Source organism: Anabrus simplex, chromosome 4 (genome assembly GCF_040414725.1).
Source record: "Anabrus simplex isolate iqAnaSimp1 chromosome 4, ASM4041472v1, whole genome shotgun sequence".
Taxonomy (NCBI): domain Eukaryota; kingdom Metazoa; phylum Arthropoda; class Insecta; order Orthoptera; family Tettigoniidae; genus Anabrus; species Anabrus simplex.
In genome coordinates this window covers 431641895-431666203 of record NC_090268.1, presented here as the reverse complement: position 1 = coordinate 431666203, position 24309 = coordinate 431641895, and the positions used below count along the sequence as shown (strand labels likewise).

Here is a 24309-nt window from a genome sequence, read left to right as displayed (position 1 = left end):
GTATTACCTTCATATTTTATTAATTTTATGAATGAATAAGAATGATGAATTTTGGACCGTTAAGTTCTATGTATACAATAGTTATGCTCATAAATATAAGAGTGTAATATAATTGTGTTCAAATGAATAACAATAACAAGAAAAAAAGTATTTCTTACATGTGATAATAGTTTATAAACCCTGCATATGCATAAAAGATATATTCATTTCAATTTTGCAAAGAAACTTGATGTGATAAAGGAAAACTGAATTCTGTTCCAGATTTAGCATGCCTGAAATATATAAGATCACTATATGAACATTATGCAATGATCAGAAGGTTTAAATTTGCAGGCTAGTGTAATTTTTTACTATGCTTTCACAACCATATTAAAACATTTAAACCTCACCTTGATTGTGTAAGCAATAATACGCTCATGTGGAACTCATAAACAAAAATTAACATGAAGTGTTGGAAAGAGAAACAACGGCTTTGTCAGGTTTAGAGAACGAGGCAAGTGTACTGAGGGAATATGTGCGCATGTGCGATTCTGGGGAGCGAAGCTGCTGAGTTGGAAACAGAACCAATTCCTTGGCAGCATGGCAAACAGTTTTGGATAGTGTTGAGAGTAACTACACCAGAACTGGCCAAGCTCTTACACGCGAAGTAAGAGCTCGGCGACTGCCAGTTGCTCTAAAGCTCTCAACATAAGTTAACATCTCAACGGTCGAAGGGAATTTCATCACACACTTGGCTACCCACCAATTGACAATGTTCCCTTTTGACTAGTACGCTCACCTAACACGTCCAACAATAAAGAGCCACACCTATCACAAACTCTTCGCACAAATACTACATCAAAGAAGATGGCCTAATGACGTCTACACAAACTTCAATATAGCCTATGGCACCAGCATTCTAATTAATATTATCTCAAAAAGAACCTCGCCATATGAAAATTCTTCAAACTTTATAAGCATATACATGATAATCAATACTTTACAACAGAAAATCCTCCTATCAATACAAGTCAAGTCATCTGTTAGATGAAGCAAAGTCTATACATGTTTCAGCCTAATCTCAAGGCCATCTTCAGTAGTAAAACAATGATTACATAATATACAAACAAATTAAAAATCGTAATGATGTGAAGTTAAGGTAGCAGGTAGGGACCCTCTTCGGAGGCAGCCCTACCCAGGGAGTGGCGCCCCTGCCTATGTGAGTCCCAGAGCACACTGACCTGGTGTGTAACATCTGGTATGGGTCCCAGCTCAGGGTTACGAGTGAAGACCTCAACGGCATCTACGGCGGAGAAGGTGGACTTTGGGATGGCGGAGATGGCGGAAGGGGCATACCCGTAGTGTCTGTACTCCAGAGGAGCGGCTACGAAAGGCGTCTGTCTCCATGTTAGGGGCGGTCTAATTTTGAACCTGGCAGTAGGTATAAAATGCCTTTGGGTGTGGTGAGCCCATCGTAACAATAGCCTATATGGACAAAGCAGATATGGTGCCTCGGAAAAGGTTAGGGCGTCCCCTGCTAAAAGTGACGCGCAGCTCTTCAGGTGCTGGGGGAACTGTGAAAAATGGGCAACCAGCACCAAACTACATCAAAATTGCAACAGTTAATGTACTGACACTGACGGGAAAGACAGAAGAACTGGTTGACTTCATGATAGAAAAAGATATAGCCATACTTGGACTGTGCGAGACCAAGAAGAGGGGTACAGGTGAGATCCCTCTGAGAGAAGGATACAGGCTGTATTACAGCGGAGGACCTGAAGCAAAAAATGGAGTGGCCATCATACTTAGAAGAGAAATCCAAGAATATCTGGAATATACAAAGTACGTCAGTGATAGGATGATGATGATGAGACTCCAGTTTGAAAATGGCGTGAAAGATCTATTTCAGTTGTATGCCCCACAAACTGGTTGCATAGATGAACATCTAGAGGACTTCTTAGAGGAAGTGGAGAGAGAGATAGAAGATAAGGAAGTACTATTGATGGGAGATCTAAATGCACAAGTTGGAATGGAAAGACAAGGAAAGGAAGATGTTGTAGGGCCCTTTGGATATGGAAATGTAAATCCAGAAGGCGAGTTGTTGGTGGATTTTTGCAAGAGGAATCAAATGATTGTTGGAAACACCTGGTTTAGGAAGAAGAACAGTCAGAAGATTACAAGGTATGGCTGGGGAGACAGACGAACAAAGACCATGATTGATTATATAATCATAGAGAAAGAACACCGGAAGAACCTTGTAGATGTAACAGCCATGCCTGAAGAAGCCTTTGGTGGAGATCATAGAGTTGTGATAGGAAAATTGAAAGTTGGAAAGATTGAAAAACCCCAGTTAAGAAGAGAGAAAAGAATTAAAGTATGGAAGTTGAAGGAGAAAAGCATACAAGAAGAATTTCAAAGGGAAATAATACCCTTGGTACCCAGGACAGAGGTGAAGAATGTTGAAGAGGAATGGAAAAGATTTAAGGAAGCACTGGTTGGATGTGCAGAAAAGGTGTGTGGTAGAACATCAGGAAATGTGAAAGACAAAGAAACACACTGGTGGAATGATAGGGTAAAGATTAAAGTGAAGGAAAAGAAAATGGCATGGAAAGCATGGAAAACATCTAAGACTGAAGAAAGTAGAAGAAAATATGTGGAGGCAAAGAATTTGGCCAAGAAAGTAGTGGAGGAAGAAAAGAGGAAAAGCTGGGCCTTATTTACACAGACATTGAGAGATGATACGCAGGGCAGCAAGAAATTACTGTATGGTATCTTAAGAAACAAAAAGAGAGATCAAGTAAACACCAGATTTGTGAAGGATGAAGGTGGCATAATTTTAACAAAGCCAGAAGAAATAAGAAATAGATGGAGAGAATATTTTCAGAAGCTACTGAACATAAGAACAGATGACAGTCATTCAATGGACGACCAGGAAAGGCAATTAGTTGACGAAGAAATGGATAAAGAAATTACAATGAATGAAATTGAAATGGCAGTAAGAAAGATGAAGAATGGAAAAACTGCTGGAATAGATGAAATTTCAGTGGAGATGATAAAGGCAGCTGGAGCTGTAGGCCTGCAGTGGACATATCGGGTTCTCAGGAAGGTCTGGGAGAATAAGGAGGTCCCTGAGGATTGGCAAAAAGGAATAATCATCCCAATTTTCAAGAAAGGTGATAAGAAAGTTTTGAATAACTACAGGGGAATTACTCTAATATCCCATGTTGCTAAGATAATGGAAAGGATACTGGAAAGTAGAATAAGGTTGAGGGTTGAGAAGCAGATACAGGAAAATCAGTTTGGTTTCAGAAGTGGAAGGTCAACAATAGAACCCATTTTCATTATGAGACAACTAATGGAAAAGCATTGGGAGTACGGGAATGATATGGTGATGACATTCATTGATATTGAAAAGGCATATGACAGTGTCCCTAGGACGAAAGTTTGGGACAGTCTGGTGCAAAAAGGAATTGGACAGGGATTAATAAAAATGATCATGGCATTGTATAAGGAATGTTGTAGTTGCGTGCAAACACAAGTTGGCAGGACAAGTTGGTTCAAAATAACTAGTGGGCTGAGACAGGGAAGTGTTCTATCACCAATCCTGTTTACATTAGTCATGGATGACATCATGAGAACAGCAAAAGCAGCATATGGAGGAAGAGAAATGAACATGATGTTATTTGCAGATGGTATTGTGATTTGGGGAGAAGACGACAGGAAGGTTCAAGACAGTTGAACGTGGTGAATGGGAAGATTGAAGAATGTAGATTGAAAATAAGTGTAGAAAAGAGTAAAACTCTTGTTATGACTAGAGGGGAGAAAGAAGGGAAAGGTCAGATTAGACTTGCAGACAAGCACCTGGAAGTAGTGGAAACGTTTAAATACCTGGGGAGTGAATTAATGGAGAATGCTCAACTGGATGCTGAGATTAGTAAAAGGATTCAAGCTGGAAGTTGTTTCTATCATAGTGTAAGAAATATGTTATGGGACAAAGATGTGCCAATGGAAGCAAAGGATACTATGTACAAGATGTATTACGTACCCATAACAACTTACGGAGCGGAAACTTGGACAATGACAAAGAAGGATGAGAATCGAATACAGGCGGCTGAAATGAAATTCTTGAGGAGTATGATACAGAAGAGTAGAAGAGACAAAATAAGGAATGAGAAAATCCGGGAAGAAATTGGAGTGGAAAAAATGAATGATAGAATAGAGAAGAGCCGACTAAGAAGGTTTGGGCACATAAAGCGAATGAGCGGCGAAAGAATGCCAAAAAAGGTGATGGAAATGCAAATCCAAGGAAGGAGAGGCCGTGGACGACCACGATTGAGATGGAAGGATACCATCCAACGTAGCATTATAGAATGAAACCTGGACTGGGACACAGTGTTGGAGGAGGAGTGGTGGAAAGACTGAAGAAAGTGGAGAGGAACCATATTTGCCCCTACCCGGCTACAACTGGATAAAGGGAAATGATGATGATGATGATGATGAATGATGTGAAGTGACAGTGACTGTCAACATAAGTTAACATCTCAACGGTCGAAGGGAATTTCATCACACACTTGGCTACCCACCAATTGACAACAGTGACTGTCACTTCACATCATTACGATTTTTAATTTGTTTGTATATTATGTAATCATTGTTTTACTACTGAAGATGGCCTTGAGATTAGGCTGAAACATGTATAGACTTTGCTTCATCTAACAGATGACTTGACTTGTATTGATAGGAGGATTTTATAAATATTTTCTTTTGTAAAGTGATAACCGTCAATACAGAATGAGATTCATAACTTGCAATAATCAATACTTATCAAGTTCAAGAACCAATGACCATTACCAATGCTCAACTTTCCTCGAGTTTTTAACAACACGCCATTTGACAATTAAATGGAATGTGCTTTCTGATTTTTATCTTTATTGTAATATCTTTTAATGTCAAGAATCAACCACCTATGTCATAATCCTCAAATAATTGTCATGTTTTTAGACTCAATTCCTCCCGATGGTATCACCACCTTGACGAAGGCAAAATACATTTTGCTGGGTGTTTTGGAGGCTTGCGTGTTCAAATGATCCTTAGAGCTATGCCAGCGGGAGCATATGCTCCTGGTAGGGCCACCCAAGCCGGACAGGTCTAAGGTGATCCAGACTAAGAGTGATACCCTGGTCCTCCAGGTTGGGGGTTGGTACGTGGGGCTAACAACTCCACTACCACAAAACTACATATTGTTCAGAAACCAAATCAAGATAACCGGACGGTCCCAAACTTACGACGACTAAAGCGCGCTAAATGGCAACGATATGGATATATTGGAACATGGAATGTGAAAAGTATCTTTCAGGCTGGAGCTGGTAGAAAATTGGAGGAGGAATTACTTAAATATCAGATAGATGTGGCAGCATTACAGGAGATAAGATGGAAGACAATCGAGGTGACAGATCTACGGCACTACATTTTGTTCAATAGTGGGGAGGAAGAAAATAGAATAGGAACAGGGTTTATGGTCAAGAAATCAGTCAGTCATAATGTGATTGAATATGAAGCAATAAGCCCCAAACTATGCCGGTTAAGATTGAGAGGGAGATTCGCCAACATATCACTAATTAGTGTCCATGCACCAACAGAGGATGCCGATGAGGAAGAGAAAGAACATTTCTATGAAAAAATGGAGCAAGTATATGACAAGTTGCCCAAGTATGATGTTAAAGTTGTCCTAGGGGATTATAATGCCAAAGTAGGCAAAGAGAAAGAAAACCACCCAGTGGCAGGATATCATAGTAAACACCAAGAATCAAATGAAAACGGGTGGAAATTGATTGACTTTGCCTTTAGCAAGGAGCTGGTGATTAAGAGCACATGTTTTCCCCATAAGGAGATCCATAAAGAGACATGGATATCACCGGATGGTCTGACAAAGAACCAGATAGACCATGTGCTGATAGATGCGCGACATGCATCCAATATAATGGATGTGAGAAGCATGCGTGGTGCAGACAGTGATTCAGATCACATACTGGTGAGGATCAAGTTCCGAGAAAGACTGGCAATTAAACCCAGGGACAGAGCTGAGCAGAGCAAGATCTATAATGTAGAACTGTTAAGGGATGAGAAGAAGGAGGAAGAGTATAGAGACCGGCTGCAAAGAAAGCTACAGATGGGCAGAAACGGAGATGTGGACATCAACACAATGTGGGAGGAAACCAAGCTAGCAATAAATACAACGGCGCAGGAAGTACTTGGAGAGAGATGGAAACAGAGTAGAAATAAATGGTATGACGAAGAAGTGGATAAGGTTCTGGAAGAGAGAAATCTTGCCCGACAAAGAATGCTACAGAGACCCACTCGAAATAATATTGCAGTTTTTAAAGAGAAACGGAGAATAGCAAAGACATTGATAAGGAACAAGAAAAGGAGAGAGTGGATGAAATGCAGAAGAATTTTGAAAACAAACAAGGCAGAAAATTCTTCCATGGGGTTGGACAAGTAAAGAAGGGATATCAACCCAGAGTGAATATGCTTAAGGATGAGACTGATAGACTCATTGTTGGGAAAGGACGAATTCTGGAAAAATGGGCAAAACATTTTGAAACATTACTTTCTGTCAGACCAATAAATGAAGAAAAACAAGGATCAGACCATATGGAAACTTCAGAGAGAGATGAGGAGGGTGAATATGGAGATGAGAGTGAGGAGGAAGAGATGGATGAGGAGAATGGAGATGAGGATGCAGACGATATGATATCACCATTGATTGAAGAAATAAGAGATATTATAAAACAATTGAAGAACAGTAAAGCCCCAGGGAATGACCTCATAACAGCAGAAATGGTAAAACATGGAGGAGAAGTGTTGGTGAAGAAAATACACGAGATAATAAAAAAGGTATGGGAAACAGGTACAATGCCGGAGGACTGGACACTAGCAAATATATGTCCTATACATAAGAATGGGTCACGCATGCAATGCAAGAATTATCGAGGTATATCCTTACTGAGTATAGTATACAAAATCCTCTCTACAGCCATAACAAAGAGAGTTAGTAGTAGAGCAGAAAGAATTATAGGGGAGTACCAAGCTGGTTTCAGACCTGGAAGATCGACGATGGACCATATTTTCACCATGAGAATGACTCTGGAAAAGACATATGAATACAACGTTCGACTAGGGCATCTTTTTATAGATTTTAAACAAGCCTATGACAAAGTTAAGAGATCAACATTGTGGGAAACAATGAAGGAGTTTAAATTCCCACAGAAGTTAATAAAATTGACTAAGATGACCCTGGAGAACAGCAGAAGTCAGGTAAAAGTGCAGGGAAGTCTGTCAAGATCTTTCAGAACCGAAGAAGGCCTAAGGCAGGGAGACCCCTTATCACCAGTGTTATTTAATCTAGTATTGGAGAAAGCTGTAAGATCAGTAACTACTAATCCAGGTGGTAATATTTACAATAGACTGATCCAAATTTTGGCTTATGCAGATGATGTGGTGATATCTGCTAGAAGTAACGAGGCACTTACAACTGCCTTGAGGGAGCTGAAAGATGCGGCTGGGTCCTTGGGCTTGGAGATAAGTGAGGCTAAATCTAAATATATGGTAACAGAGAGAAATGGAAGGAACACTGAAAAACTCCAAGTGGATGGTTACACCTTTGAAGCAGTAGATAGCTTCACATATCTTTGGCTCAGTAATAACATCAGAAAATAAAGTTGAGACAGATATTGTAAATCGAATTAAGGCTGCCAACAGATCCTACAGGGCACTGAATCCCCTTCTGAGAAGTAAAAACTTAAGCAGGAAATTAAAACTGACTCTCTACAAAACAATAATTAAACCAGTGCTTATGTATGGGAGTGAGGCATGGGTATTGACTGAGGCCACAGAGAGGAGATTAAATGTGTGGGAAAGGAAAGTACTGAGGAAGATATTTGGACCGGTGAAGGAGGGAGATTTATGGAGAATCAGAACAAATGAAGAAATAAGATTATTGTATAAGGAGCCGGACTTGGTGACATCAACCAAAATGAGACGAATTGGATGGCTGGGGCATGTACAACGGATGGAGGAGGGAAGACTTCCAAGGAAAGCACTGACAGGACACCCTGGGGGCAGGAGAAGGAGAGGTCGGCCCCGGATGAGATGGCTGGAGGATGTGGAGACTGATCTGAGGGCCGTTGGAGTCAGGAGGTGGCGTAGGCAGGCTGAAGATCGGGACGACTGGAGACCTGTGGTCAAGAAGGCCAAGGTCCTTAAGGGACCGTAGAGCCATGGAGTAAGTAAGTTAGACTCAATTATTAACATAAATACTGTTAAGTAATAGTATACTACATTTTATATTGTAATAGTTCTTTGATGATCTCTAATCCATTTTACAAGATATAGTTTTTAACAGTATTCATAAGTCATTTCCAGTCAGGTACCTGATCTATTCCTAAGGTAAAAAATAAGGCTGATGATGCCTACTATTCATAGGTGAAACATGTATAGTACACGCACTTTTTAGTGATAGATTTTTGCACTCGGTTGAGGAGTAAGAAGGGAGCACTGTCGGTTCCGGTAGTACTGCCAACTGAATGAAAATGAAATCTGAATTGAATCGATAATATGATCGATCGATATGAATTTTCTAAACCTTTATTATCTTAACGCCAACAACTGTATCACACACACAATATATAATACTATATAACATTTCCCGATGTGAAATGTGTTCCTAGCATGAATTCTATAGTTTGGCTTTGCTGTGTAAACAACAACAGTACGAGTACTTACAGCGTACGCCAGATGTCGCACAGCGATGATAAGCGATTCTTAGTTTGTGTTTCAAAGGTTGCCAATACGAATCTCGAAGATAACCGAAGTCGACCGATGCAGCACTAGAGTTTAAATCTATCGCTACAAAGTGCGCAGATAGTACCATCCAATGTATTAATTTTATGTTAACAACTTTGAAAAGGACAAAGTCCTAATTTTTAAGATTGTATTGTATTGAATAGGTGGGTGAACAATAAAAACATACTAGTGTTATTTAATACAAATACTTTTAATGCGGACCCAAAAATGAATTTCATCACATGTAAATGCCAATGTATGTGGAAAGGATGGCCCTCTTATATACGGCGAAGGACAAGTGTGAGCAGTCACTTCAGCTCGATGTGAGCTGAGCCAGAGAGCGAAGGAAAGTGGAAAGTGCCGCAGTCATGGGAATTCAGTAAGTCCATATAACTGGAGTCGAGCTCAGTGCGAGTGACAACCTCAGCTGAGTGGGGCAAACTTTGGAGTGTCAGTCTGTCAAACTAAGGACTAGTTCTCTGCCTGTCGCCATGAGTCATGTTTCTTGGGGCCAGCTGCTGGAAGAAGGACTTTGCACGTGTTTTTGTGCAGTATGGAAGAGAACATCGGATTTTGGCATGGGGCTGTGAGTGGAATCTGACCGGAGTGTGTGAACGGTGGATACCATCTTGAACTTTGAGATGGATGTGTGCATGCTGTGAACTGTGGACTGTTACAGCGGCAACAAAGTAACTGTGTGGCTGAGTGAAATTGTAGTGTTAGAGATCACAGTCTGTGTGTATAAGTGTGAATAAACAGTGAGGACAAGAGGGAGAGCTCGAACTATGTAACTGTGTGTAATGTACTGTGAGTGTAAGTTGTGATTTTGGTGTGCCTGTGAGCGTTATTGTTAGGGTTGCCAGAATTCTGGACACAGAAGTATAGATATTTTTATTTTTCCCGAATTTAGGCAAATTTTTTTTTAGGAAACTCATAAAAAAATATTACTATCTAACTAATGTTGTAACAACACTAAACATGAAAAGACAACCAGTGAAATTTAAACTAATTTCACAACAACAATAATATATTTTAAATTGGTAGATTAATCTGATAAACTTATTTTACCACATATGGTAACAATTTAGATTCAAAATGAAATGGCGTATGGCTTTTAGTGCCAGGAGTGTCCGAGGATATGTTCAGCTCGCCAGGTGTAGATCTTTTGATTTGATTCCCGTAGGGGACCTGCACATCGTGATGAAGATGAAATTATGAAGAAGACAACACATACACCCAGCCCCCATGCCAGAGAAATTAACCAATGGTGGTTAAAATTTCCGACCCTGCCAGGAATCGAACCCGGGACGCCTATGACCAAAGGCCAGCATGCTAACCATTTAGCCATGGAGTCGGACAATTACGATTCAAGTTTTACTATTACATGTTCAACATATTTATCTGATCAATGTAACTGCTTTAAAGAAAGAAGTGTTTTATTTGATGAAATTATAGAAATCTGCACATGAGTTTTCTGAATTCACCTTAATTTGAAGCAAAGCTGGAATGTATTTCTCTCAAGTGTCCAAATATTTTGCAGCAAAGAAAACACTCTCTCTACAGGGGCAGAAATGTTTGGACGACAGTAAATAAATTTCAAAATTCTCTCAAAATTAATTATGTTCACAGCTACTTGCTTTCAGTTTGTTTGTTTGTTTGTTTTTTTTCCTCGAAAGTTTAATCGACTGACTTATATCCTTCAGTTTTGTGTCCTCCACATTTTCTTTCATTTTTAAATACAAGATTCACGGTTACTACTTCAGTGATCTTTCTTCTTCCTAAACTGAATTTTATAATTGAATCCAAATTATTCAGTATATTTTTTTAAATTTTACTATCGGTGAGTCTGTTATCTATTATAGAAAAATCACTGAATTTTCTAGATGTAGTCACAACGAGGGAAGAAAAAGGATATAATTTCAGAATACACTTTCACACCGACCACTATCAGGAACAACTCGTTACACCCTGAGGCACAGAAAAGATCTTTCTTTAAAGCAGTTACATTCATCACTCATTGATCTCAGGGTGTAACGAGTTGTTCCTGATAGTTACGTTAACAGAGCGTTTAGTATACCATTATCTAAATCTGCAAAGAGTAAAGAACTATTGTTTATCTGACAACAAACCCTCTTGAATGGTTTCAACAATAACATGATGGATAAAATAATTAATAAATTTTCAGAAAGCGAGAATTTAAATTAGTAACTTAACTGAACTTAGTAAAACTGAGAAATACATCAAATTCATATATAATAATCTAAACATACTGGTAATAACAAATTTATTTAAGAGAAATTTCAAAATTGCATTTTCCACCAATAGAAACATGAAAAAGTATTTTCAACCATGATACAGTAAATCTCTCTGAAAAAAGATAATTTTTTTTTTATTTGGGAATATATAAACTTACATGCTTTGAGTGCAAGAATACATACATAGGACAATCTGGCTGCAATTTTAAAGTAAGATTTTTAGAACATGTGAATGCTGAAAAACATAGAAGATTCTCAGCTAAGGGAACACACATGACTACCACAGTTCATAAATTTACCATCATAGAACAAGACCTCACCATCATAAAAAAAATTTAAAAAGGGCAGCTTAATGAACACGTATGAAGATCTATACATTTATCTAGACCAACTTGTAAAGAAAAATGATAATCTTAATGAGGCTATAGAATATAAGAACCCGTTATATAATCAAATCCTGGTGTATTTAAAAATACAGTACTTGAAAAAGATCACGGAAAATTAATTAGAATTTCTCCAACTCCAGATAGCCCTACGGCATGTTCCTCCTCCTTTGAAGCAGAAGGTAACAACAAGGAAGTTAATGACGCACCAATACCCCCGCTCCACCTCCTCAAGAATGTGAACAAGAAAGAACACATCACAACTACACCAGACACGGCTGTAAAAAAGACAGGAGATACTGTTCCAGAGGAAAGCAGGTTTAAAAAGGTATTAACAACTAGGAATTAGTGATATTTTCATCTGCAATAGTAATAGGAGCCACATTATGAAACCTAGATTTCTTCATTTTGACAATTACTAATTTTTTTTGTTTGTTTTTTACATGAACATTTTAAGAAAAGACATCAGGACATAAATTCTCTATAGACTATTGTACAAGTGCTTCCTTGATGACTGCTTTCAATTGTAGAAAGAATTTTTATATATTCTTTTGAGTATTTTGTTTTTAATGTTGTCATTTAATCTTCTTATGCTAATTTAAGGACACTTTCTCTCAAAGCATTGTTACTTTGTCAATGTATGAATTTTTCATCTAAACAGTGTTATGTGGCTGAAAATGTTTATAATATACGAAACATGTACCACTTTTAACCAATAAGTTGCCTTAAGCAACTAATGTATCAACAAGGTGAAAAATAAAAAATACTTCGTTGTGAATCTGTTAAAGTGCGATATGGAACAAGAAGCTAATTTTATGTAATCCCCTGAATAGGTAAACAAATGTCCCTGTATTAGCCTCTACAAAAAGTTTCTCAAATTCACAGAATGGTATCGAAACATGCGAACCTTAGAATTCTTGGAAAGGCCATGGCTACTCAGTGGCAGAGTTGATGATGATGATGCTTGTTGTTTTAAGGGGCTTAACATCGAAGGTCATTGGCCCCTAATGCAACGAGATGGACGACACAATATATGATAGTTAAAATTTTAAAATGTATCCACCGACTAGAGTTTAAAAAAATGGTGATGAAGAGAAATGAGTATGAGATTAAATCAATCAGTGGATCTAATTCGCAATGCCTTATTGCTAATATAATAAGAGAAAATACATTAAACAAAGGAATAAGGCATTGCCTGGTAGTACAGATATATATACATAATTTACATTAGACATTAAAATAACACACCAAAATACGCAACACAAACTAAAATGAAGTCAATGGGTTAAAAGCACAATTAACACAAATACACTAGGAAAAAGGACATCATTACACATGATAAAACAGACCACTATCCCTCATAAAGCAGATGACAAGGTCTGCTCACTGCTCGTCATCTCGCAAGATAAGGGAGATTGTACTCGGGAGGTTAAGACTACGGCGCAGATCGACCTGGTCCACACACTCCGTAAGGTAAGATGATCACCGCAAGTACACACCAGATGGGGTTCTCCTTTCAATAGATGGGAGTGAGTCAGGATAGCGTGGCCGGTCCAAAGACATAATACCATTGCTTCCTTCTGCGAAGCCCAAAGGGAAGTCCTCCATACCTTCGTTGTTCCTTTTATCGCTCTCAGCTTATTTGGAAGTGGAATGGCCTGCCACTCCATCTCCCAATGGGACATAACCAGATGTCTCATCGAGTACGAATATCAATTGCTGGAACCTTGAAAGGCAGCCTTATCTGCTAATTCATATCCCTCTATACCCATGTGGCTTGGGAGCCACATAAACGTGATTCTGATGCCGGCATCCAAACACCCGGCCAACAGGTCCTGGACCCGCTGTACCAGAGGGTGCTGAGGGAAACAAGTATCAATAGACTGTAGCGACCTCAAGGAGTCAGTACACAGAAGAAAGTGTCGGCGCTCATCAGACAGTACGTACCACAGAGCTTCACAGATGGCATAGAGCTCTGCTGTATACACACTACAGGTTTCCAGGAGAGCAAAGAGAAACCTATCATTGTCGACAATGAACGCACAGCCCACCTTTGTTTCTGTCCTTGAACCATCTGTGTAGACAACGACTGAACCTGGATATTGGCCAACAATGGACAGGAAGAGCCTCCGATAAATCGAACGGTCTGTGTTTCCTTTCGGGCCAGTGTGCAGATGCAGGATTATTTCAGGTCATCATACTACCCACGGAGGTACCCCACTTGGTTGTCTGACTAAGCAAGGAACCAAAGGTATGTGAAACAATCTGTAACTGCTATCCAAGCGTATTCCAACCAGCCGCGTTGCTTGAGGACAAGCAGCGTACAGCAAATGGTTGCCATGGTTGAACACACAAGGATAGCTTGGATGAAGTGGGATCTGTCGCAAATTTAATCAATCAATCAATACTGATCTGCATTTAGGGCAGTCGCCCAGGTGGCAGATTCCCTATTTGTTGTTTTCCTAGCCTTTTCCTAAATGATTTCAAAGAAATTGGAAATTTATTGAACATCTCTCTTGGTAAGTTATTCCAATCCCTAACTCCCCTTCCTATAAATGAATATTTGCCCCAGTTTGTCCTCTTGAATTCCAACTTTATCTTCATATTGTGATCTTTCCTACTTTTATAAACGCCATTCAAACTTATTCGTCTACTAATGTCATTCCACGCCATCTCTCCGCTGACAGCCCGGAACATACCACTTAGTCGAGCAGCTCTTCTTCTTTCTCTCAATTCTTCCCAACCCAAACATTGCAACATTTTTGTAACGCTACTCTTTTGTCGGAAATCGCCCAGAACAAATCGAGCTGCTTTTCTTTAGATTTTTTCCAGTTCTTGAATCAGGTAATCCTGGTGAGGGTCCCATACACTGGAACCATACTCTAGTTGGGGTCTTACCAGAGACTTACATGCCCTCTCCTTTACATCCTTACTACAACCCCTAAACACCCTCATAACCATGTGCAGAGATCTGTACCCTTTATTTACAATCCCATTTATGTGATTACCCCAATGAAGATCTTTCCTTATATTAACACCTAGATACTTACAATGATCCCCAAAAGGAACTTTCACCCCATCAACGCAGTAATTAAAACTGAGAGGACTTTTCCTACTTGTAAAACTCACAACCTGACTTTTAACCCCGTTTATCAACATACCATTGCCTGCTGTCCATCTCACAACATTTTCGAGGTCACGTTGCAGTTGCTCACAATCTTGTAACTTATTTATCACTCTATAGAGAATAACATCATCCGCAAAAAGCCTTACCTCCGATTCCACTCCTTTACTCATATCATTTATATATATAAGAAAACATAAAGGAATGATAATACTGCCTTGAGGAATTCCCCTCTTAATTATTACAGGGTCAGATAAAGCTTCACCTACTCTAATTCTCTGAGATCTATTTTCTAGAAATATAGCAACCCATTCAGTCACTCTTTTGTCTAGTCCAATTGCACTCATTTTTGCCAGTAGTCTCCCATGATCCACCCTATCAAATGCTTTAGACAGGTCAATCGCGATACAGTCCATTTGACCTCCTGAATCCAGGATATCTGCTATATCTTGCTGGAATCCTACAAGTTGAGCTTCAGTGGAATAACCTTTCCTAAAACCGAACTGCCTTCTATCGAACCAGTTATTAATTTCACAAACATGTCTAATATAATCAGAAAGAATGCCTTCCCACAGCTTACATACAATGCATGTCAAACTTACTGGCCTGTAATTTTCAGCTTTATGTCTATCACCCTTTCCTTTATACACAGGGGCTACTATAGCAACTCTCCATTCATCTGGTATAGCTCCTCCGACCAAACAATAATCAAATATGTACTTCGGATATGGTACTACATCCCAACCCATTGTCTTTAGTATATCCCCAGAAATCTGATCAATTCCAGTCGCTTTTCTAGTTTTTAACTTTTGTATCTTATTGTAAATGTCATTGTTATCATATGTAAATTTTATTACTTCTTTGGCCTTAGTTTCCTCCTCTATCTCAACATTATCCTTGTAACCAACAATCTTTACATACTGCTGACTGAATACTTCTGCCTTTTGAAGATCCTCACATACACACTCCCCTTGTTCATTAATTATTCCTGGAATGTCCTTCTTGGAACCTGTTTCTGCCTTAAAATACTTATACATATCCTTCCATTTTTCACTAAAATTCGTATGACTGCCAATTATGCTTGCCATCATATTATCCTTAGCTGCCTTCTTTGCTAGATTCAATTTTCTAGTAAGTTCCTTCAATTTCTCCTTACTTCCACAGCCATTTCTAACTCTATTTCTTTCCAGTCTGCAACTCCTTCTTAGTCTCTTTATTTCTCTATTATAATAAGGTGGGTCTTTACGATTCCTTACCACCCTTAATGGTACAAACCTGTTTTCGCATTCCTCAACAATTTCTTTAAACCCATCCCAGAGTCTGTTTACATTTATATTTACCGTTTTCCACCGATCATAGCTACTTTTTAGAAACTGCCTCATGGCTGCTTTATCAGCCATGTGGTACTGCCTAACAGTCCTACTTTTAAGACCTTCCTTTCTATCACATTTATTTTTAACTACCACAAAAACAGCTTCATGATCACTAATGCCAGCTATTACTTCAGTTTCCCTATAGAGCTTATCTGGTTTTATCAGCACGACATCCAGGATATTTTTCCCTCTGGTTGGTTCCATCACTTTCTGAATCAGCTGTCCTTCCCATATTAACTTATTTGCCATTTGTTGGTCATGCTTTCTGTCGTTCGCATTTCCTTCCCAATTGACATCTGGCAAATTCAGATCTCCCGCTACAATCACATTCTTTCCATGTCGTTTCCCACATAGCTGACTATCCTATCAAATAATTCTGAATCCGCGTCAGTGCTACCCTTTCCCGATCTGTACACTCCAAATATATCAAGTTGCCTATTATCTTTAGAAATGAGCCTTACACCTAGAATTTCATGTGTCTCATCTTTAACTTTTTCGTAGCTTACAAATTCTTCTTTCACCAGAATGAACACTCCGCCTCCCACCCTTCCTATCCTATCTCTACGATACACACTCCAGTGCCGTGAGAAAATTTCTGCATCCATTATATCATTTCTCAGCCATGATTCAACTCCTATTACAATATCTGGTGAATATATATCTATTAAATTACTTAATTCTATTCCTTTCCTTACAATACTTCTACAGTTCAACACTAACAATTTTATGTCATCCCTACTTGATTTCCAGTTCCCTGTTCCCTTATCACCGCTCCCTAGGCCATCCCGTTTCCCTGAATGTACCTCCCTATTACCCTTCCAAACAAATTTCCTAACTTATACGTACCACTGCGGTTTAAATTTACAGCATACGAAAGTAGGAGCTGCTGGCGCCTCAATTGTAAAGGCGGCACACCAGACTCAGCGAGCAGGCTGTCAATGGGGCTTGTACGAAAAGCTCCCATCACCAACCTAACCCCGCTGTGGTGGATGCTTTTCAGCTTCGCAAGGACGCTTGGTCTTGCTGAGCCATATGCTGTGCTGCTGTAGTCTAGCCGGGATAAAATATGCGCCCTATAGAATCGTAGGAGCACCATGCGGTCAGCACCCCAATTAGTGCTGCTAAGAAACTTCATGATATTCAGCTTCTTAGTGAATTGCACTTTTAACTGATGCACTTGTGGCTCCCATGATAATTTGCTATTGAAAAGGAGCCCAAGAAATCAGTGTCAACAACTGGAAGAATGACATTTCCTAAACAAAGCCCAGGTTGCGAATGAAGAGTGCGAAGCCGACAAAAGTGGACAACAGAGGACTTTGCGGTGGAAGTCCTCTGTTGTCCAGTGGCAGAGTTATAATGCATCTATTATAGCTGACACTTAGTAAAATTAACAGTTTTACAGACAGCAGGAATATTTTCGTGATGGATCGTCATATTGTAAAGACACATGGAACAGGTATTGCCAGCAAATTATCAATGGGTTCTAGTCAATATTATGATGCCAATTTTAAGTTAATGGTTATAAAATACATGTATATGAAGAATAATGGTGCAGACGCAAGAAAATACGGCATAACTGAATCTAATATTCCACATTAGCGTGAAGACATAGATAGATTAAAAATGCGTAAAGTACAAGAATTGCATTCAGTAGCCTGCAACAAGGATGCTTTAAAAAAGTCAAAAATTAAATTGTGAAGTCTGTGCGTGAAGAACACAAGGACAGAATGGCCATACTATGGCGCAAGAAATTCGTTGACCTTCAATGTTTGTGTTTTCATTACAAATCACTAGCCTCTGAAGTTGGCCAAACCCAGCAAGCAAAACATGTGTATAGTGGCACGCTTAGTAAAAGTAACGGTTACTTTCATAGACATCAGGAATATTTTCCAGGTATTGCCAGCAAATTTTCAATGGGTTCTCTTCGATATTAGAAAGGTATTCCCAAAAATAAGGTCTCCAATTTTTTTAATAATACATAGACCTGTTTATTTCTACAATGGTTTACATCATTTTATTGCTTGGAAATTTAGCTATTTTTATACATAATCACCATTTTGGTCGATGCATTTTTGTAGATGCTGTGACAGCTTTTGTACACCCATGTCATACTGGCTCACCGCCGTGCTGTTCAGGAAGTGTGGTCTTCAGTCAGCATGCGTGGCACCCATCTTGTGCACACCTTCCAGTATTTCAACTTTTCCGTTAAAATTCTGTGAGCGGCGCTTCGGGAAACCTCAGGAACCAAACTGCAGAGATCATCCAGGGTGATCCGCCGATCTTCACATGTGATTTGCTAAACCTTCACGACTGTCTCGATGGAAATTAATGGTCTCCCGCTCCTTTGTTCATCAATTGGCAATGGATTTCAATTGGTTCAGTACCTTTTGCGTTCAAAAACCGAATAACTGCACGCACTTCGCACTTGGAGGTAACATCCAATGGAAGCTCCATTCTCAACGGCTGCCAAGCCAAGACTGAGTGTCTCAGCATGGCATGCACATGTTTATATGCGAGTGCAGAAAATACTCTTCACAATATTGTGACCAACAGCCACACGAACAGAGTTCTGTATTTATAAAATATATGAAACCATATGTTTGGGATTACCCTCGTATGATGCCAATATTAATTTAATGGTTATGAAACTCATGGAAATAATAATTGTGCAGCCACAAGACAATACGACATAACTAAAGCCAATATTTGGCAAAGATAATCTAAAAATGCATACTGTACAATAAAAGCATTCATATGATTTCACAAAGCACTTTTTAAATGTGATATAATTTTTTGAAGAAAAATGCGGGGGTCATCTTGCATTCAGAGTCGTCTTGGATTCAGAGAAATAAGGTATTTGGCTTTCCTGAAATTGAGATCAGGCCCGTACTTATGACTCATGCGGCACATTCATACAACAACAACAATGTTTAAAAAATGTATGTACAATTGAACAAACTACAATCTGAAAGAAACTCTTAAACTAAGAGTTATTTCAAATATAGGAAAATTTAATTTGAACTACCAGCATTTATTTACAGCTTACCTCAGTAGTGATGGAAGATGCTCATTCTCAAAGAGACTCACTATCCCAGATTGCAGAGTATCTTTGGTGCAGAAAGACTGTAATAGAACAAAATTATATAAGACTCAAACCCTATGCATTACTCTAGCCTGTCTTCATACAATGAACTTGTAAGATTCTAAATCCTCTTAGGCAGTCATCTAAAATTTTTCTTATCAAAGTTTGTAAAATGAAAAAGCAGGAAATCAGCCCTGACCAACTGGGTATTGTCTTTTCCATTTAGATATCTGTATTGTCCTTTACATGGACTTCTACTTATCCCTGTTGTAAATTTTGATTCTCAGCATATATAATTTAAAGCAAATATTTATAGACTTATTGTCAATCAATCAATCAATCAATACTGATCTTTATCTGATCCTGTAATAATTTAAGAGGGGAATTCCTCAAGGCAGTATTATTGGACCTTTATGTTTTCTTAAAAACATAAATGATATGAGTAGAGAACTGGTATCAGAGGTAAGGCTTTTTTCAGATGATGTTATGCTGTACAGAGTAATAAATAAGTTACAAGATTGTCAGCAACTGAAAAAAGACCTCAACAATGTTGTGAGATGGACAGCAGGCAATGGTATGATGATGAACAGGGTTAAAAGTCGGTTGTGAGTTTCACAAATAGGAAAAGTCCACTCAGTTTTAATTACTGCGTTGATGGGGTGAAAGTTTCTTTTGGGGATCATTGTAAGTACCTAGCTGTTATTATAAGGAAAGATCTTCATTGGGGTAATCACATAAATGGAATTGTAAATAAAGAGTACAGATCTCTGCACATGGTTATGAGGGTATTTAGGGGTTGTAGTAAGGATATAAAGGAGAGGGCATATAAGTCTCTAGTAAAACCCCCAACTAGAGTATGGTTCCAGTGTATGGGACCCTCACCAGGATTACTTGATTCCAGAACTGAAAAAAAATCCAAAGAAAAGCAGCTCAGTTTGTTCTGGGTAATTTCCAACAAAAGACTAGGGCTACGAAAATGTTGCAAAATTTGGAATGGGAATAATTGGGAGAAAGGAGATAAGCTACTTGACTAAGTGGTATGTTACAAATTCAAAATTTCATCATTGTTCCTTATTTACTCTGAAATTTAAAATGATAATGGTTGGGGAGATTTACCAAATCAATACAGCCTTACAATCACTCTTAGTGATCAATTATATTTACAAAAAACACAGTGCATGTTTCGGTTCCTAAGAGCAATCTTCAGCTTTTACAAATAGTCTAAATAAAAATAGCCATAAGGAAGATATTGTCCACATGATGGTGTGCACAAACATAATAAACATTTAACATTAACCTTAAAAAAATTACGGTGACTGGACTTTTCTTTGGCGCGAGGGGAACAATTCCCAAATCTTTCGTCACATGGCGACAAAAATATAAACTAGCGAGAAGTCTACAAGATGAGATAGTCATCTCACTCATCAAATACTCTGTTTCGATTCTTCGTCACCATTTATATGGAGTTCATGCCATTTAACATGGTTAATTGTAACCTATCATTTTTTTAAAACATTAATCTTTTTTATCTTCCCTCAAAATTGTAATTGTGTATTATTCTGTGTCTTATGGCGAATCTAGGATGTTCTGGATCAGGCTAAATAAATAAATAATAATAAATAAATAAATACACAGTATGTATCAAGTATTCAACTTGAATCTCAAAATAAGTTCATAGGCCAAATTAAAATCTAAAATTGAGAGACGCTCTTTCTTCAAATTACAACAGTACTATTTTTTAAATCCTTCTTAAAGTTAAAACATATGCCTCTCCTGCAATATTCATTAAAAAAACTTCTGTTGCCAACACGTGTTAATGGAAGAGGAAAATAGTCCTCAAGGTTGAATCCCATGGCTGTATTGAATTGTGCAGAACTTTTTCATTTGTAATAATCTTGTACAAATATATATCCTTTAGACCTGACTCCCTTTCTAAGAAACATGGCCAGTTTTGGCAGCTGGTGCATTTAGGGCTCTCTAAAGACTAGGTATGCTCGCCCGCCATTATGGTTCATTCCTGCACTACGTTGGTAAGGCAATTGGCCGCCTAGTCTTGTATATCCCTCTTTCGTACTGTTCTTGACGCTAGAAAGTAATGCTAAACTAACATACTGTAAAAATACTCATTCTCAGTATTACTCAAACGATTACTCAACATAAATATTAGTATATTTCGTACCTTATTGAGTAATTTTACTCGAGACCGTGATTGTAAAAGCAACGCCGTTGGTAATTTTCCTTTTAATAAACAAACAAACTAGGGATGTACTCTCACCGGAGAAATATTAGAAAAAGTAGCTTAACAATAAATCGTTTTTTAAATTATGATATTATTCATAAGTAGATAGGTTGTTCGTAAGCTATGCGCCACGGTACCGTCTAATCAAATGAGGGACATCTTAAATCGTGGAATTTGACGTGGTAATTGGTCAGTGTTGAAGATATATAAATTGTGATAGAAGATTTGGTACCACATGATCACAGTCGGTATTTCATACTTGCGTAAAATTGATTCAGCGCTATTTTCAATGTTGTCGAAATAATAAGAAAAATATTCTTCGAACAAAAATAACGCAGAAATGTGATGTATGAAGACGAACACCCCCAAGTACCTGGGATTCTTTGAGTTTATTTCTTTCTTCTAAAATTCAGTCCCTTTTCTTATTTACCAGTATTTAAAAACATTCTGTGCAAAATAAATTTAATTTTTGGTGAGTGTTTTTTTTTACAAGTTGCTTTACGTCGCACCGACACAGATAGGTCTTATGGCGACGATGGGACAGGGAAGGGCTAGGAGTGGGAAAGTGGGAAAGAAGCAGCCGTGGACTAATTAAAGTACAGCCCCAGCATTTGCCTGGTGTGAAAATGGGAAACCACGGAAGAATATCTTCAGGGCTGCCGATAGTGGGGTTCGAACTCACTATCTCCCGAATATAGGATACTGGCCGCACTTAAGCGACTGCAACTATCGAGCTCGGTTTTGGTGAGTGTTATTAATCTCATCAGCTTATGCAGTTGTGATGAACAGAGGATTTTTGTTTGTTTAACCGAACATGCATGAAACAAATAATTACATTCGGGAAGAAAATAGGAATAGCTGAAGTATTGCACTGATAATCAATTACCAGTGACTTGTAAGGGGAGTGACCTACGAGCTGTGGAGAATATTGAACATTTTTGACTTTGGCAAAGTTAACAGTACTTCTTTTTTTTACAGAGATCCCTCTGCTTTGAGGAATAGTAGTATGATTTTTCAACACGACTCACTTTATTAAATTTCAAAGGGTTGCAACAGTCCGCCTCTGTAGTGCAGTGATTAGTGTGATTTGCTGCCATCCCCGGAGGCCCGGGTTCGATTCCCGGCTCTGCCATGAAATTTGAAAAGTGGTACGAGGGCTGGAACGGGGTCCACTCAGCCTCGGTAGAGGTGGGTTAGATTCCTACCTCAGCCATCCTGGAAGTGGTCTTCCGTGGTTTCCCACTTCTCCTCCAGGCAAATGCCAGGATGGTACCTAACATAAGGGCACGGCCGCTTCCTTCCCTCTTCCTTGTCTATCCCTTCCAATCTTCCCATCCCCCACCCAGGCCCCTGTTCAGCACAGCAGGTGAGGCCGCCTTGCGAGGTACTGGTCATCCTCCCCAGTAGTATCCCCCGACCTAATGTCTCACGCTCCAGGACACTGCCCTTGAGACGGTAGAGGTGTGATCCCTCGCTGAGTCCGAGGGAAAAACCAACCCTGGAGGGTAAGCAAATTAAAAAAAGAAAGAAAGAAAGAAAGAAAGAAAGAAAGAAAGGGTTGCAACATTGGTTAACGTGCTCAGGCAGCACACAGAAAAAATATATTTAAGTAATATTTTAGAAATTTACTGTCTTCTTTTTATTACAGTATTTACAAAACAATAACACTCAGTTCCTTGCTTATATTTTTCTCTTCTTTTCCGAAGCAGTTCCATACATTTTACCTCGTTTCCATTTTTTTAAGTCCACAACAATATAGGATATAATTTTGAAGAAGTGTCTAACATTTTTTCTTTAAAATTACAGCATCTTGGAGAATATGTACTGCTACATTTATCATTCAAATTTTTCTCCGTTACAAGATTTCCACCATTTTGCATTATATAATGCTTATAGTCCCTATAGTAGACCTCACAGTTACAAATTAATTTCATAACTTCACAATTTGGTTTCTTGAGACCACCCCAATGTTAATAAATACGAATATTTCAGAGCTTGAGTCAGAAAGCTTATAGTTTAAAACCTGTCTGCATATAGGCCTACCACAGATCTTGGTTTACAAAAATCCATTTATTGTATTACCTCCAACGTTAAACAACGAAGTTAGTTTTGACAAATATTGTAACTGTGGTGTTTGGATGTTGAATTCCTGTTGCCAGACTTTGGGGCAGAACTGAATATTGAATGATCAATGTGTCTGAATTAAGGGATGTAGTAACGTCAGCGGGAGCTGGAAGCAGGATTAAGAAAGTAACTTAGTTGAAGTAGAAGGTGTAGAAGAGGCAGTGGAGGCATAATGCAGACCAGAATTGAATCTAAACAACCTGTATACCGCAGTAGAGACATAACTACAAATAGCTGCAGAACAACCCACCATTATGTAGTAAACATCCACACAAATATGGCACTATTCTGTCCATGCACGCGGTGATTACAGCAATACGTTCAACGTGACGAAGCGAGCGCTCGTAGGAGAAACTAGAGTTTGATCACATGGCCAATTGCTCATGTATGAACCAAAATGGCAGCTAAGCATACCCATCTTATAGAGCCTTAGGTGCATTTACATATAGGTATATTCATGTAGCTGCTATTATCATTGACAATATGAGTAGTGATACATGCTTCTTGTAGTTGAAAATTGGGATTATGAACAGCTTTCTTGTGTGTCAGTTTCTTTGTATTTCTCAAAGTTACAGTTAATTGGACCATCAACATAATTTTCTTCACCTTTGTGTTTCACATTCTCAAACACTTTATTATTGCTACCAGTACTAATTACTTCAGAATTCAGAAATTCTGCCATAGATGTTGGTTCACTCATGAAACAACATGTGGGTTAGATGGTAAGTAATTCAGACAATGATGAAGAGTGAGAATTTGTGTTTTGAATTCCTGTTGCCAGACTGTTGGTGATCTCACAGCCTCTTTCCTCACATTAATCAAAATTTTGGATGCTCCTGAAGAAAATCATTCATCCTAAATGGCTATGATTTTCTCAAGTTTATGTTCAGTTCAGGCAAATATTAG

General features: G+C 38.6%; 1 protein-coding gene across 1 annotated transcript in view; it reads right to left on the bottom strand.

Moving 5' to 3' along the window:
- LOC136872809 (endothelin-converting enzyme 1) overlaps positions 1-24309 on the bottom strand; it is a 260882-nt gene that overhangs the window by 23052 nt on the left and 213521 nt on the right. The window contains exon 15 of the mRNA XM_067146647.2: positions 19005-19081. Coding sequence (XP_067002748.2) covers positions 19005-19081 — 77 coding nt within the window. The remainder of the gene's footprint in view (positions 1-19004; positions 19082-24309) is intronic.